Source organism: Phascolarctos cinereus, unplaced genomic scaffold, assembly GCF_003287225.1.
Source record: "Phascolarctos cinereus isolate Bilbo 61053 unplaced genomic scaffold, phaCin_HiC Scaffold_4;HRSCAF=312, whole genome shotgun sequence".
In the NCBI taxonomy this organism is placed as follows: Eukaryota; Metazoa; Chordata; class Mammalia; order Diprotodontia; family Phascolarctidae; genus Phascolarctos; species Phascolarctos cinereus.
This window is the reverse complement of record NW_027555847.1, coordinates 678,333,095-678,346,597: the sequence shown is the minus strand read 5'-3', so window position 1 is coordinate 678,346,597 and position 13,503 is coordinate 678,333,095. Positions and strand designations below refer to the sequence as shown.

The 13,503-nt window shown below is 44.2% G+C and overlaps 1 protein-coding gene across 1 annotated transcript in view; it reads right to left on the bottom strand.

Moving 5' to 3' along the window:
* The window catches only part of ELL (elongation factor for RNA polymerase II), a 148,725-nt gene that overhangs the window by 28,555 nt on the left and 106,667 nt on the right, over nt 1-13,503 (bottom strand). The window contains exon 5 of the mRNA XM_021008881.2: nt 5,370-5,623. Within this exon, the coding sequence (XP_020864540.1) occupies nt 5,370-5,623 (254 nt within the window). The remainder of the gene's footprint in view (nt 1-5,369; nt 5,624-13,503) is intronic.

The following is a 13,503-nucleotide window of genomic DNA, read 5'->3' as shown; positions in this document are numbered from 1 at the left end:
TCTACGAGTTCTTCCCACTACTCATGATCTTTTCCCCAAACCCCTCTCTTTCCAAGCTTCGCTATTACTGTAGAAGACAACACCAGCCACGCAGGCTCAAAACCCAGGGCATCATCCTCAACACCCCCACATCCAATAGACGTCCTACCCTCACTATCTTTGGGACATCTCCCAAATACTCCCTCCTCTCTCCTGACCCTGACACCACTCTAGCGCAGGCCCTCATCAGCTCACTCCTGGACTCTTGCTTGCTGGTGAGTTTTCCTGTCTCAAGCCTCGCCCTGGTCCATCTTCCACTCAGTTGCCAAAGGAATTTTCCCAAAATGAATTTCTCACCACACCACACCACACACACTACCCCCAAATTCAATAAACTCCAGTGGCTCCCTATCACCTCCAGGATCAAACAGGATATACTCTGGTGTTCAAAGTCCTTCATAATTTGTATTCTGCCCTCTCCACCCCCCTACAGACGGCAATCCAGTGGCGCTGGCCTCTCAGCACCCTTCGTACAAGTCCGTCTCGTGGCTCTGGGCATTTTTGCTGCCTGTCTTCTACACCTGGAACGCTCTCCCTCTTGTCTTCCCCGGCTTTTTTCATGTCCCAGTCAAAATTCCATCTTCTACAAGAAGTTTTCTCCAGTCCTCCTTAATCTGTCTCTTTCTTCCCTCTGCTGATTTCTTTTCCAACTTATCCCATATGCAGCTTGTTTCTATATAGTTTTCCTGTATGTTGTCTCCCCTGTTAGCCTCACGAGCACTCAGTCATTTGATAAACATTTACTGAGTGCCTACTATGTATGTGTGCTAGGCAAAAAGAGGAAAGGACAATTCCTACCCTTGAGACAAACTGGTAATTAGGTGGCACCACAGTGCACTGAGCACTGGGCATTTAGTCAGGAAGACCTGAGCTCAAATCTAGCCTCATACACACTCTAGCTGTATGGCCTTAGACAAGTCACTTAGCCTCTGTTTGCCTCAGTTTTATCATCTGTAAAATGGGGATAATAATAGTACCCATCACCCAGGGCTGTTATAAAGATCAAATAAGATAATATTATTTGCAAAGTGATTAGCACAGTACCTGACACGTAGTGAGTACTATGTAAATGTTAGCTATTATTATTATTACTACTAGAAAAACAGAAAATAATTACAAGAGAGAAGGCACTACTAGACTGAAGAGGGGTAGGGGGAAGGCTTCCCGTAGAAGATGGAGTTTTAGTTGGGACTTAAAGGAAGCCAGGAGGGAGAGTGTTCTAAGCATGGGGGACAGAGACAAAATGCCTGGGCCAAGAGATGGAGGGTCTTGTTCGTGGAACAGCCAGAAGACCCGTGTCACTGGAACAAACACTACACGTCGGGGAGGTGTCAGAAGACTGGGAAGGCTGGCTGGAGCTAGGTTATAAAGGACTCTGAATGCCAGAAAGAGCATTTTGTATTTGAACTTGGAGGCAACAGGGAGCCACCGGAATTTACTGAGTGGGGTAGAGATGACACGGTCAGAGCAGCCGAGCAGAGACTGTGTTTCGCCTTCCTCTGTATCCCTAGTACTTAGCATAGCTCCTGGTACGTACACTGGGTGCTTAATCAATGCTTATCGATTTTCAGTTGATGACAGACTCTCTTCACAATTCCACAAGGCAAGTAGCACATTACAAAGATGAAGAAACTGAGGCCTGCAGAAGTTAAGTGGTTTGCTTAAGGCTCCGTATGAGGCAACGGGAAGGAAGAGTCCCTGCAAGTCTCCAGGTGCCGGCAGCGCACCAAGGGCCTCACCTCCTGTTTCTGAAACACACGCCCTGCATTTTCAGTGATCAGCTTTTGTCCCAGTACAGTTTCTTGGAGTGGAGGCCTGTAGACAGAAAGGGCTGTCCCATGCGGAATTCAAGCAAGCACTGTACATTAAATATTTTGGGACAGACAAGTGAACAGCTCCGATCAAGGTTGTCCAATGTCCAGGCAGATCTGGCCACCATAGCAGCAACAAGAAAAGAGATCACAATTCCAGAAGACCCACTTTCTCCCTGATGTTAACCTGACAATCCGTGGAAAGACAAACAACAAGTGCATAGAAGTCTTTGGGGGACATTTCTGCTTAACTGGATATTCTGATGTTGTTGATTAAGACACAACCACAGAATGTAGAAGGCATTTGCCCTTCTGGCGGATGCAAAAGCAAACAAAGTACTGCCATAACAGCTACTGTAGAGAAAAAAGAGGAAGGCCAAGGGTACCCCAAGACTGAGAATTTAATCAGTGACAGAGAGATTCCCCAAACCAAAAGGGACCTTTTTTCTGTTGCATCTCCAACATCCTGCTACTATTCTGTGACTATTCTGTCATAGGAATCACAGAATGCCAACTGGAATAGGCTTCAAAAATGAGTGTGCTAATCTAGCTTCCTCATTTCAAGAGAAGAAGAAATTGAGACTGCCAAGTAAAGAAGTGATTCAATCAAGACCAGAAAGGTGACACAGCGCAGAGTCGGGGTCTGATAACTTGTTTTTTAAAAGTAGCTACTTCAGGGGCAACTAGGTGGCACAGCGGATGGAGCTCCAGCCCTGAAGTCAAGAGGACCTGAGTTTACATCCAGCCTCAGATGCTTGACACTTACTAGCTGTGTGACCCTGGGCAAGTCACTTAACCCCGATTGCCTCACCCTCCCCCCCCCAAAAAAGTAGCTACTTCAGTGTCAGACAGCCAGCAAAGTTTTTTCCTACACTAAGTGATCCCTTTTAAAGAGGTTCTTCTAAAGACTGCCAGGGTTCAAGGGACACTGATTATGGAGGCAGCTTACATTTAGCTTCTAGTTACTAGCACAGGGCCTGTGCAGTGTCTATCCCATCATGGCTCTGCTAGTGTGGCCCCAACTTTCTTACCCAGAAGATAAGTGGGCTCAGAGATCTTGTTGTCTGAGCCTCTCCTTTTACAGAAAGAGACATCAGGCCCAGAAAAGGTAAGGGCCTTGTCCTAGGTCACGCAGTCAGGAAGGAGCAGAGAGGACCTCTGAATTATGTCCAGCTCTGACAACCCAGGTTCCCTAAGTCCTTTCAGGCTCAGATGTCCTATGATTCTAAGTCTCAATTCCAAAAAACCTTCCTTGATAATTATAGCCCATGCAGATCCCCATTTTTTTCTGGATCTCTATGACATTCCCCTCTACGCCACATCTTTCAGAAGATGCTAGATATTTAAGGTAATAATGTGATATCGACTCCCAAAAAGATAAGACCCTTGAAAACAAATTATAAATTTTACACACGCAATTGCTGGCCTACTACATTGTTTTTCTAGACTAAGTAAGAAATCTGCCTTTCAGGAAAGCATTACAGATATCACAATTTGGGATTCCTTGGAAAATAAACCCAACAAATACATTTTGGCTATGGAAGATATTATGCAACTATATCTTCAATTCTTAAACAACTAAATTCTTATTTTAAGAATACTTCATAAGATACAAAATGAGCCTGAGCCAATGCTAGATTTGTTTTGCTTCACCAGACATGTTACAAGGCTTTTTCTTTTTAAATTTTGGGGTGAGAAATGAGAGAAAGGGGCTTGCAATAAAGTTGCCAAAAAAAATTAAGAAATTATTTTATTTGGTGTTTAAGTTCCAAATAAAAACATAATTTTTTTTAAATGATGACTTATTTCACCAACTAAAGCCCAATTAGCTAAAAGATTATTTTCTATTAACAGATAAAAAGTATGGTATAGTAGGCAGGGGGTGGGGTGGTAGGGGGGTGGGGTGTGTGTGTGTGTGTGCGCACACGCGTCACTGCCCTCCATGATAGGTAACATTTGCCTTTCTTCCCTTTCTCACCCCCCTACCATGTTGTCTCTATTCCTGCTCATAACAGGCTCCTCCCTTCCTCAGTGACAGGAGCCTCATTACCCCTTCTCCCACTGCTCCTCCCTCCTTACAGATCCACCCTTGCCATTCTTCCCTCCTCCCCATGCCAGACATTAGAGCTCCAACAGCACTTTGTCTCTCTTTCTCTTGTCTACTTAAGATTCTATCTCACATCAGAGTGATTTAATTAGTATTATGTATCATACCCATCAGATGAGGGAGTGTGTCTTCTTTATTTCTGGATTCCACCACCACATCAGCAGCAGCAGCATGACAAGTGTTTGGAACTAAAAGGAACCCCAGAGTCCAGCGGAGGTAACATTTGAACTCAGGTCCTCTGATTCCAGACCCAACACCCTTTCACCTTCCTTGCCATACTTCTATAGAACCAATATCAAAATAAGTGGCAAGTGACTCCCGACTCTCAAGAGCCTTCTGGGACCACAAACTGAGGGCTGGCAAGAACCACTGAAGCTATCAACTAGTATAACTGCTGCATTTTATAGGTGAGGAAGCTGAGGCCCAAAACAGTTCAGGTAATAAAGCATAAGCGGCAGGGTTTGGGCCCACATCTTGTGACTGGGGAACCCATGCTCTTTATATTGTCCTGGGCTGTCTCTTAAAGGCCACAAGAAGAAGAAGGACCTGGGTTCAAATTCTGTCTCTTTCACATTCTGTATGTGTGGTCACAGATCGCTTCAGCCTCTCAGTCCCCCAGATTCTCAACGGAATGATGTGTGCACAGAGCAGTCAACAAGGCAACTGGAAATGACAGAAAGATGCTGACAGAAGCGCTCTCCTTTGTAAGAGCTGAGGTTTTGTAAGGGAAGCACAGAATGGAAACAACAACGGTGCACATCAAGTGCAAACTGAAGTTCCGGGAACTTCAACAACTGGACATCCTGTCGAAGGGAAGAGGAGGAAGCCGGAACAACCAGCACCGCCCTCAACTGCAATGGCCAAGAGAGGAGATACAACGTGGGACGAACACCACTCTACAACACACAGCCCAGACGCTGCTCTTCTCATTATGGGGGGGGGGCACGCGCCCTTAAAAATCAGGCCCCAAGCCAGGAGCCAGTCCGTTCACTGTACTTAACAGTCAAACTAGGGAGCAGCCCTGATCGTCACACGGCCTTTCCCCCTAACTGTGGGCATTAACAAGCATTCTGGACATACGACAAAAGTCTGGTTGGTATGCTATAAGAGAATCACCACCCAGCCTGCTTCATACTGATCCCAATGAATCCAAAGAGACGTGAACTGACTTCTTAAATCTGTTCCAAGTGAGTTATAAATCTCAGAGATCAAACGCTGAGAAAAGTCTGTTCCACCATCCCTATCCCATCCCAGCTACAACGTTCCTGCCGACACTAACTGTAACCAGAGACTCATTTGTCATCCCAGTCACGTGAAAGGGTGAGACCTGGCCAGCCGGGCCATTTGCAGAGAGGTCAGGCGATACCACAGCCGTCCACAGACTGGACAGACCTGCTCCACACAACACACACCTGCTGCAAGAGGCTGTCCAGCACGTCCTTGTCCTGCTGCAAAAGGCCATCCTTTTGCAACCTCAGGATCAGCTCGGGTTTCCTGTAAGGCTTAAGTGCCAGTAAATGAATGACCCTGTCTCTGAAGGGTTGCTGAGAAATCCCACTACTGCTCTTCTTGATGGCATTGGCAACATTGATTGGCGTTGAGCGCTTCCTTGAGGGAACAGTGTCTGCAGCGGCCGGGGCTGGCTTCCGGAACTGAACCTTTTTGCCTAAAATGAGATTAAACTCAGTTAAATTCAGTGGCATTTGTGGGTTGTTGAAAGAACACTGCCTTTGAGGTCAGGTGACGTGGGTTCAAACAACAATGCTATTTTACTACTAGTGCAGATTTTCTCATCATTAATGTAGAGGAGCTGGGTCAGCTGATCTAAAGTTCCTCCCAACTCTGAACCTCATGAGTCTACGAGTTGAGGGAAGAAGAGGCGATTAGCGCTAAACTCTGATGTTTTGATCACCCGGAAAAATACCATAGTTTTCATCATTCAGAAAAGACACAGAAATGGTGTTAGCAGAGAGAGACATCATCTGAAATTCCTCACACACCTATCAGCAACACATGTAGCCGAAACACACCACTCACCCTAACATTTTCCACCTTATCTCACACTACTTCCCACTGTGTTCTATGATAGTAATAGCATTTATAGAGCACTTCTAAGGTTCACAAAACACCCTGACATATGTTAACGGAGCTGGTCTTCACAACCACCCTGTGAGATAGGTGCTATTATTCCCACTTTATGGATGAGGAAACTGAAGCAGGCAGAAGTTAAGTGACACATATAGGGTCACACAATTAAGTATCTGAAGCTGAATTTGAGCTCAGTTCTCCCTAACCCCAAGCCCAGAGATATAGCCACTGCACCACCTAGTTGCCTCCACAACCCAATCATTTTGGACTACTTAACAAACCAAAACATCCCATCGGTTTCCAAGCTCCATCCATGTCTTCCCTCATCCTCTTTCCAATTCCTCCCTAATGGAGGAATTTTCTGCATCTCCCAACAGGAAGTGATCTCTCCCACATCTGACCTCAGGGCAATCTGGAGTCCCCTCAAGAACTGAAAGTCTAAACTGCCTCCTAGTCACTTCCACATGTGAACTTAAGGAGAGCAACGCCTGAGCTCTTTTAATCCCCTCTCTCTCCCTCCCTTGGTGCCAAACACTCTAAATTACACACAGTGATCAGTGTTTGTTGAATGGAACGAGGTGAAATTTCCAGTAACTATTAAGAGCAGAGATTGCTGCCCCACCCCACCTTCACTTAACAGCTTTACACCTGTCCTATGGGATGAGTTGTGTTTCTTTCAGGAAAAAAGAGGAGTAAATGAAAGTGCCAGAACGGTTCCAGGTGACTTGCTGCTAGGAAGCCTCAAGGGCTTCCCAAGTTCCCCAGCTGCTGATTTCAGCCAGACTGCTGCTTCCACAGATGTCGCTCTACTCAGAACAATGGGGATTAGGCAGGTCTGATTTCTTCCACCTCACTAGTTAATATGAAGACCAACGCAGTTTAAACAGAATTGTGGTTTCTGAAGTGAGGGCCATTTTAAATTTAAACAATTGACTATGATGTTATGAACAATCCTACTTAAGTAAGGAGGCAGTAGAATGCAGTGGAAAGAACACTGGCCTAGATATCAGAAGATCCATGGTCTTGACCACCCTGGATATCACTAAGAGAGAAGGGCAGGAAATAAGCATTTATTAAGTGCCCATTATTTTCCACACACTGTGCTAAGTACTTTACAGATATCTCATTTGATCTTCACAACAACCTTGCGAAGGAGGTACTGTTATTATCACCACTTTATGGCTGAAAAAACTGAGACAAACAGAGGTTAAGTGACTTGCCCAGAGCCTATAAGTGTTTGAGACTACATTTGAACTCGGCTCTTCTAGACTCCAGGCCTATGGCTCTATCCACCACCTTAACTTCCTTTCTGACCTTAGGCAAGGCTTTTAGCACTTCTGAACCTTGGTTTCCTTATCTGTAAAACCCAGAGGTTGGGCAAGGTGACCTCAGAATTTTCTTTTGAAGTCCAAAAGTCCTTGTTCTTTCTTACCTATTTTCTTTCAAATGTATCTTTTCTTTTTCAGATGAACATATAAAAACCATACATGAAGCTCCCCTAGAATCATGTGAATTTGCTCCCCAAAAATTCTGGGACGCCTGTATTAGATCACTTTATGACTTGACTTCTTTCCCCAAAGGTCCCTTATAGAATTTGAGTTCGAAAAGTGGTAAGAGAAATTTCCAGCCCCCATCCTTGGCAGTCTGGTGACAACGAGGAAGGAAGGAAGGAGAAGAACCGCTAAGTGGTCTCTGTGACAACTCCAACATGCCTAGAAACATTTTCATACAACTGGCAGATTCCATTCGAGTACAAAGAGCCAGCATTCTGGCGCCGGGAGTGCAGCCTGTTGTCAAGCTGCTCCTCTGCTCCTCGATAAATCTTCCACGTCTGTGGGCAGAGTCCAGTGCTTGAGGCTGCCACAGGAGAGGCAATGATAACTAAGACACAGTCCCTGGAGGAACTTAGTAAGGGACACAGATTACAGACACTGGTAAATTACCAGGGAAAGGAGAATCAGCACACATGACAAACACTAAGTGCTTCCCAGATCAGGTGAGGAGGGTCTAAGTTCAGCTAAGGAGACTAAAGGCCCGGAAGCTTGGCAATAATTCCACATTTATTTCTTTTAAATCTTCCCATCACTGAAGTCAGATCCTAGTCTCTCTTAAAAACCTAGAAGGTCCAAAGAAGCACTGGAAGACCGTGGGCACTGTCTCTGGTTTGAAGAATCACCATGTGAGGGGCAGCTAGGTGGCGCAGTGGATAGAGCACCGGCCCTGAAGTCACAAGGACCTGAGTTCAAATCCAGCCTCAGACCAAACGCTTGACACTTACCAGCTGTGTGACCCTGGGCAAGTCACTTAACCCTAACTGCCTAAAAATTAAAAAAAATTTAAAAAAGAATCACCACCACCATGTGAGAAGGACCTTGATCAACTAGAGGGTGTCCGAAGGAGGGAAATCACGGTGTTGAAGGACCCTGAGTCCAGGTCACAGAAGATGAGCTGAAAGAACTGGGTAGGTAGAGCGTTTGCCTTCCTTTTGTTGATTATTTCCTATTTATCTGGTATATATCTTGTTTGCATCATCTCCCCCATTAGATTTTAGACTCCTCAAGGGCAGGGACTATCTTTTGCTTCTTTTTAATTCCCAGCATTTAGCACAGTGCCTGGCACTTACTAGACATTTCCTAAATGCTTACTGACTGACTACTAGAAAAGAGAAATTTCAAGAGAGATGTGACAGCAATGATCAAGGATTTGAAAGGCTGTCATGTGGAAAGTGATTCGACTGCTTCTGTTTGGCTCCAGAGCTGATGGTAAAAGTTGCAAATAGGCCAAATTAGGCTTGATGTCAAGAAGGACTTCCTGACATTCAGAGGTGTCCCCAAACGAAGTAGGCTTCCCCTCCCTGAGGGGACAGCCACTGGTCATGTAGGTTATCTGTAGCAGGGATTCCTTTCATATGTGGGGTCAATTAGATAGCTGTTGAGGTCCCTTCCAACGCTTGAGAACCCGTGTTTCTGTGAGATGAAAGGAAAACACACTGTAATCTTTAAAAGCACCAGATAAATGTAAATCCCCTTTGTCATCTTGACCCACGTATGATTCAGACAGCAAGTCATCCAGGCAACTCATTAATACTAGGTGAAGAGCAGTCCACCATCTGCATTTCAGAGGGCCTGTTCTTCCCGGGAGTCCCCTGCTTTGATGCTCTCTTAGGGCAGGACAAATCCATGCACATCCCTGCAAACATCCTGGGTTTTAAGCTCCCAAAGGACATCAGACAGGCTGTCCCTGGATCTTCCCAAAGTTCAGCAGTCTTCCCTCAGGAGGTCCCTGGCTTCCCGAGGCTCCTTCCCGAGCTGTTTTCTTCCCCTCTCACTACAGGTCCTGGAGAAAACTCCATGTCTGTAAACAAGACTGGCTGCAGCAAGAAGCGCCAGCCAAACCCTAAGAACACCCCGCGCTGCCCTGTGTGGACTCTCCCATTAATCACACGCACCATGGAGATGTGCTGGGCCAAGGCTTTTCTCAGTTTGTTGGTTAGTTCTGAAAAAGGGAAGTTGAGAATTGTAACCTTTACACTTTTGTGACTAAGAAAAAAAATCCCATTATTTTCTCCTTTTTCAGGCCCAGAAGTTTCCCGTTTTAGTTGATCTACTTAACTCTTTTTCATTAATACCCCAAAAAGTCTTCTTTCACACACTGTCACACTCAGTTTCTAGCAGTAAGCACAGAAGAATCACGTAACAAAATGGATTCAATGATTTCTAAGATTTCTTTCAACACTAAGACACTGCAAGTCTATGGGAAAAGAAGGGATCTTAGAAAGTCTTGTCATTCTAGAGGTAGCATGACAACAGCTACATAGTGGTTAAGGGCCACCCTTGGGTCAGGAGGGCTTGGGTTAAAATCCTATCTTTGACACATAATGAGGTGGATGACTTTGGGCAAGTTATTCAACTTCTTAGGGCCCCAGGCAACTCTAGAAGAGTCACTGTAAGATCTGGTGACAACAAACTGGATCTACAAAGTGAGTCAGAGTAAGAAGGTGCTGTGCACCTGTGGGACTGGGAGGACAGTGGTACCCTGGACAGCAAACAAGCAATCCTCAGCCCTTCCTACGGTCCAGGTACTGGTCTATGTGCTGACGATAAAAGGAAAAGCAAAAACAGTTGTTGCTTCCAAAGAAGTCACAGCCTAATGGAGACTAACACAAAAATAACTAGAAGCATATCCACCGACTAGATGAAGATGTAGGCACCAGCTGCTGGGGGCCCAGGGAAGGGCCTCCTCAAGAAGGGGGCACTTGAGCTTTGTCTTGTGGAGAAGCCAGGGAAACAGAGGGATGGAAGTGAGGAGGAAGAGTGTTCCAAGAATGGGGGACAGCCAGTGCCAAGGGCATGGAGTTGGGAAGATGGACTATCATGTATAAAAATTATATGCACAAAAATTGACCCTGGAAAGGCAGGAAGGGGCTAGGTGACAAAGACCTTTAAATATCCAACAGAAGAGTTCATAGTTGATCTGGAATAGTGGGGAGTCCCTCAAGTTCAGAGAGCAGAAGGTGACATGAGCAGATCTGTGTTTTAGGAAAATCACTCTGGCAGCTGAGTGAGAAGGATGGTCTGGTGTGAGGAGGAACTCAAGGCCAGGAGAGCAGTTAGAAGACTACTATAACAGTTCAGGGCCTAAACCGGGGTTGTGGTTGTATAAGTGGTGAGAAAGGAAGGTAAACCAGAAAGACTGTGAGCCAGATGGAGACAGATTTAGCCACTAACTAGATATGTGGGGTAAGTTTGAGTGAGGAGGATGACACCAACATTCTGAGCTTGGGTAAATGGGAGGATGGTAGTGTCAGACACAGGGAAATTCAGGAGGAAGAATTTGGTGGGAAAGAAAATCAGTTGTGCTGTTTTGGATAAAGATTCACTTTAAACACTCCTTTCTATAGGAAGTCTTTCCTAGTCCTACTACCCATCCCTTAATTGCTAGTCCCTTCTTCCCTGTGAGATTATCTTTCATTTACAACGTATATTTTATATATCATGTATATACATATATGTGTGTGTGTATATGTGTGTGTGTGTATATATATATGTATATACATGTGTATATATATGTATATATATATATATGTAGTATATATGTGCACAATTTTTTTTCACCATGTGTCTCCTTTTAGAATGTGAGCTTCTAGAGGGAAGTAAATGTATTTTTGCCTTTCTTATATCCACAGTGCCTGGCACATAGCAGACACTTAATAAGTGCTTATTGAAGCACTTCTAGGGCTATATCCCAAAGAGATCAAACAAATGGGAAAAGGACCCACATGTACAAAAATATTCACAGCAGCTCTTTTTGTGGTGGCAAAGAATTGGAAATTGAGAGGATGCCCATCAATTGGGGAGTGGCTGAGTAAGTTGTGGTATATGAATGGAATGGAATACTATTGTGCTATAAGAAATGATGAACAGGATGACTTCAGAAAAACCTGGAAAGACTTATATGGTCTGATGCTGAGTGAAGTGAGTGGAACGAAGAGGACTTCGTACACAATAACAGCCACGTTATATGATGACTAATATTGTTAAACTGAACCCTTCTCAGCATTACAAGGATCTAAGACATCTCCAGAGGCCTCGGGATGGAAAATGCTGTCCACATCCAAAGAAAGAACTATGGAAGTTGAATCACTATCACTTATTTTTACCTTCTGTTGAATTTTGTTTCATCTTTCTGATGGTTCCTCCTGTTGGTTTTAATTTTTACTTACAACTTCACTAATGTGAAAATATGTTTAATGGGTATGTAAATGTAAAGCCTATATCAGATTGTGCGCCGTCTTGGGGAGGGGGGGGGAGGAAGGGGGAGAAAAATTTTCAACTCAAAAGCACATAGAAGTGACTGTTGATAAATCAAAATAAATCAATAAAATTTTTTAAAAAAAGACAAAAAAAGGTTTATTGACAAGAGACGTGTTGAGTTTCAGGTGCCTATAGGACTTTCAGCTTGAGATGTCAAAAAGGTGGTATTGATATGGAACTGAAGCTCCAACTAAGAGTAGGGCATGATAGATAAGACAAGGAATCATCTGCAGAGAGATAATAACCGAACTCATGGTGATAAGATCACTAAGCAAAAGGACAAGAGGGTCCATGACAGAACCTTGGAGGATACCCCCAGTTAGTGGGCATGAGTCTGGATGAAGAATCAGAAAAGGTGACTGAGGAAATGACATTTAGAAAGAAAATCAGAAGACAGCAGTGTCACAAAAGCTTACAGAGCAGACAAGGTGATCAACAGTGTGAAATGCTGCAGAAAGATAAAAAAGGATGCAGCAGAAGAAAATGAGATTTATCAACTAAGAGATCACTGGTAATTGTGGAGAGGGCAGTATCAGCTAAATGATGAGGTCAGAAGGCAGACAGTAGAGAGTTCAGAAGAGGGTGAGAGGCAAGGAAGTGGAGGCATCTAGTGTAGACAAGAAGGGAAGGACAGATATGTCAGGTGGGAATGATAGGATCATGTGAGGGGCAGGTACAAGTAAAGGGTTTTTAAGGATGGAGGATACATAGACATGTTTGTAGATAGCAGGATGCAAGTAGTTAGGGAAAGACTGAAGAGACAGAGTAAGTTTCAGGCAAGTTGCTGATGTCTATCAGTAGGGGGAATTTCCAAAAAGATAGCTCCCCATCCTCCTCTATCCCATTTCCACGGCCTTTTGAGGTTTGGAAAGGCTTTAAATACGTTATCATGCCTGAGACTCACAGCAACCCTGCGAGAGATACTACAGGGATTCCCTCCATTTTATAAATGAGGAAATGAAGGCTCAGAGACGTTAAGTGACTTGCCCATCAAATGTCTGTCAAGTGCTTCGCACAAGGCTTGGCACATACCAGCTGCTTAATAAATGCTTATTCCTTCCTTCCCTGGTCATAAAGCCACTATCACAGGATGGATGTGAGCCCAGGTCTTCAAGACTCCTTAGCTCAGGACTTTCTTCACTATTTCATTATGGTTTTTTTGCACACAGTCAAGTAGAATAATTTGGAACCAGGAGACTTGGGTGTGAATCCTTGATATGATGCTTACTATTCACGTGACCCTGGGCAAGTCACTTACATTTCAGTTTCTTTTTCAGTAAAAGGGGGACAATAATACCTGTCTACCCCATGAAATTCTCATGGAGCAAAAGTACTTTATAAACTTTGAAGTGCTCTAGAAATGTTTTATTCTAAATTAATACCTTCACCCCTACTTTCTGAAGCCTCTTTTCTCTCACAATTCTGCCAATTTATTGACACATTTTCTAAACACAAAACAGCAACACAGCAAAAAAGTTTCCAGCATACAGGAAATCAATGCATTTCCTTCCTGATTACTATCTGACTTCTCAGCTTCCACTGTTTGGCTTACAAAACAATAAGCCAGGGTCAGTTTCACATTTAGCAACTCACCACTCTGTTCATCATGGCCTTTGGGAGGAAAGGAAATATATATGGGTCATGT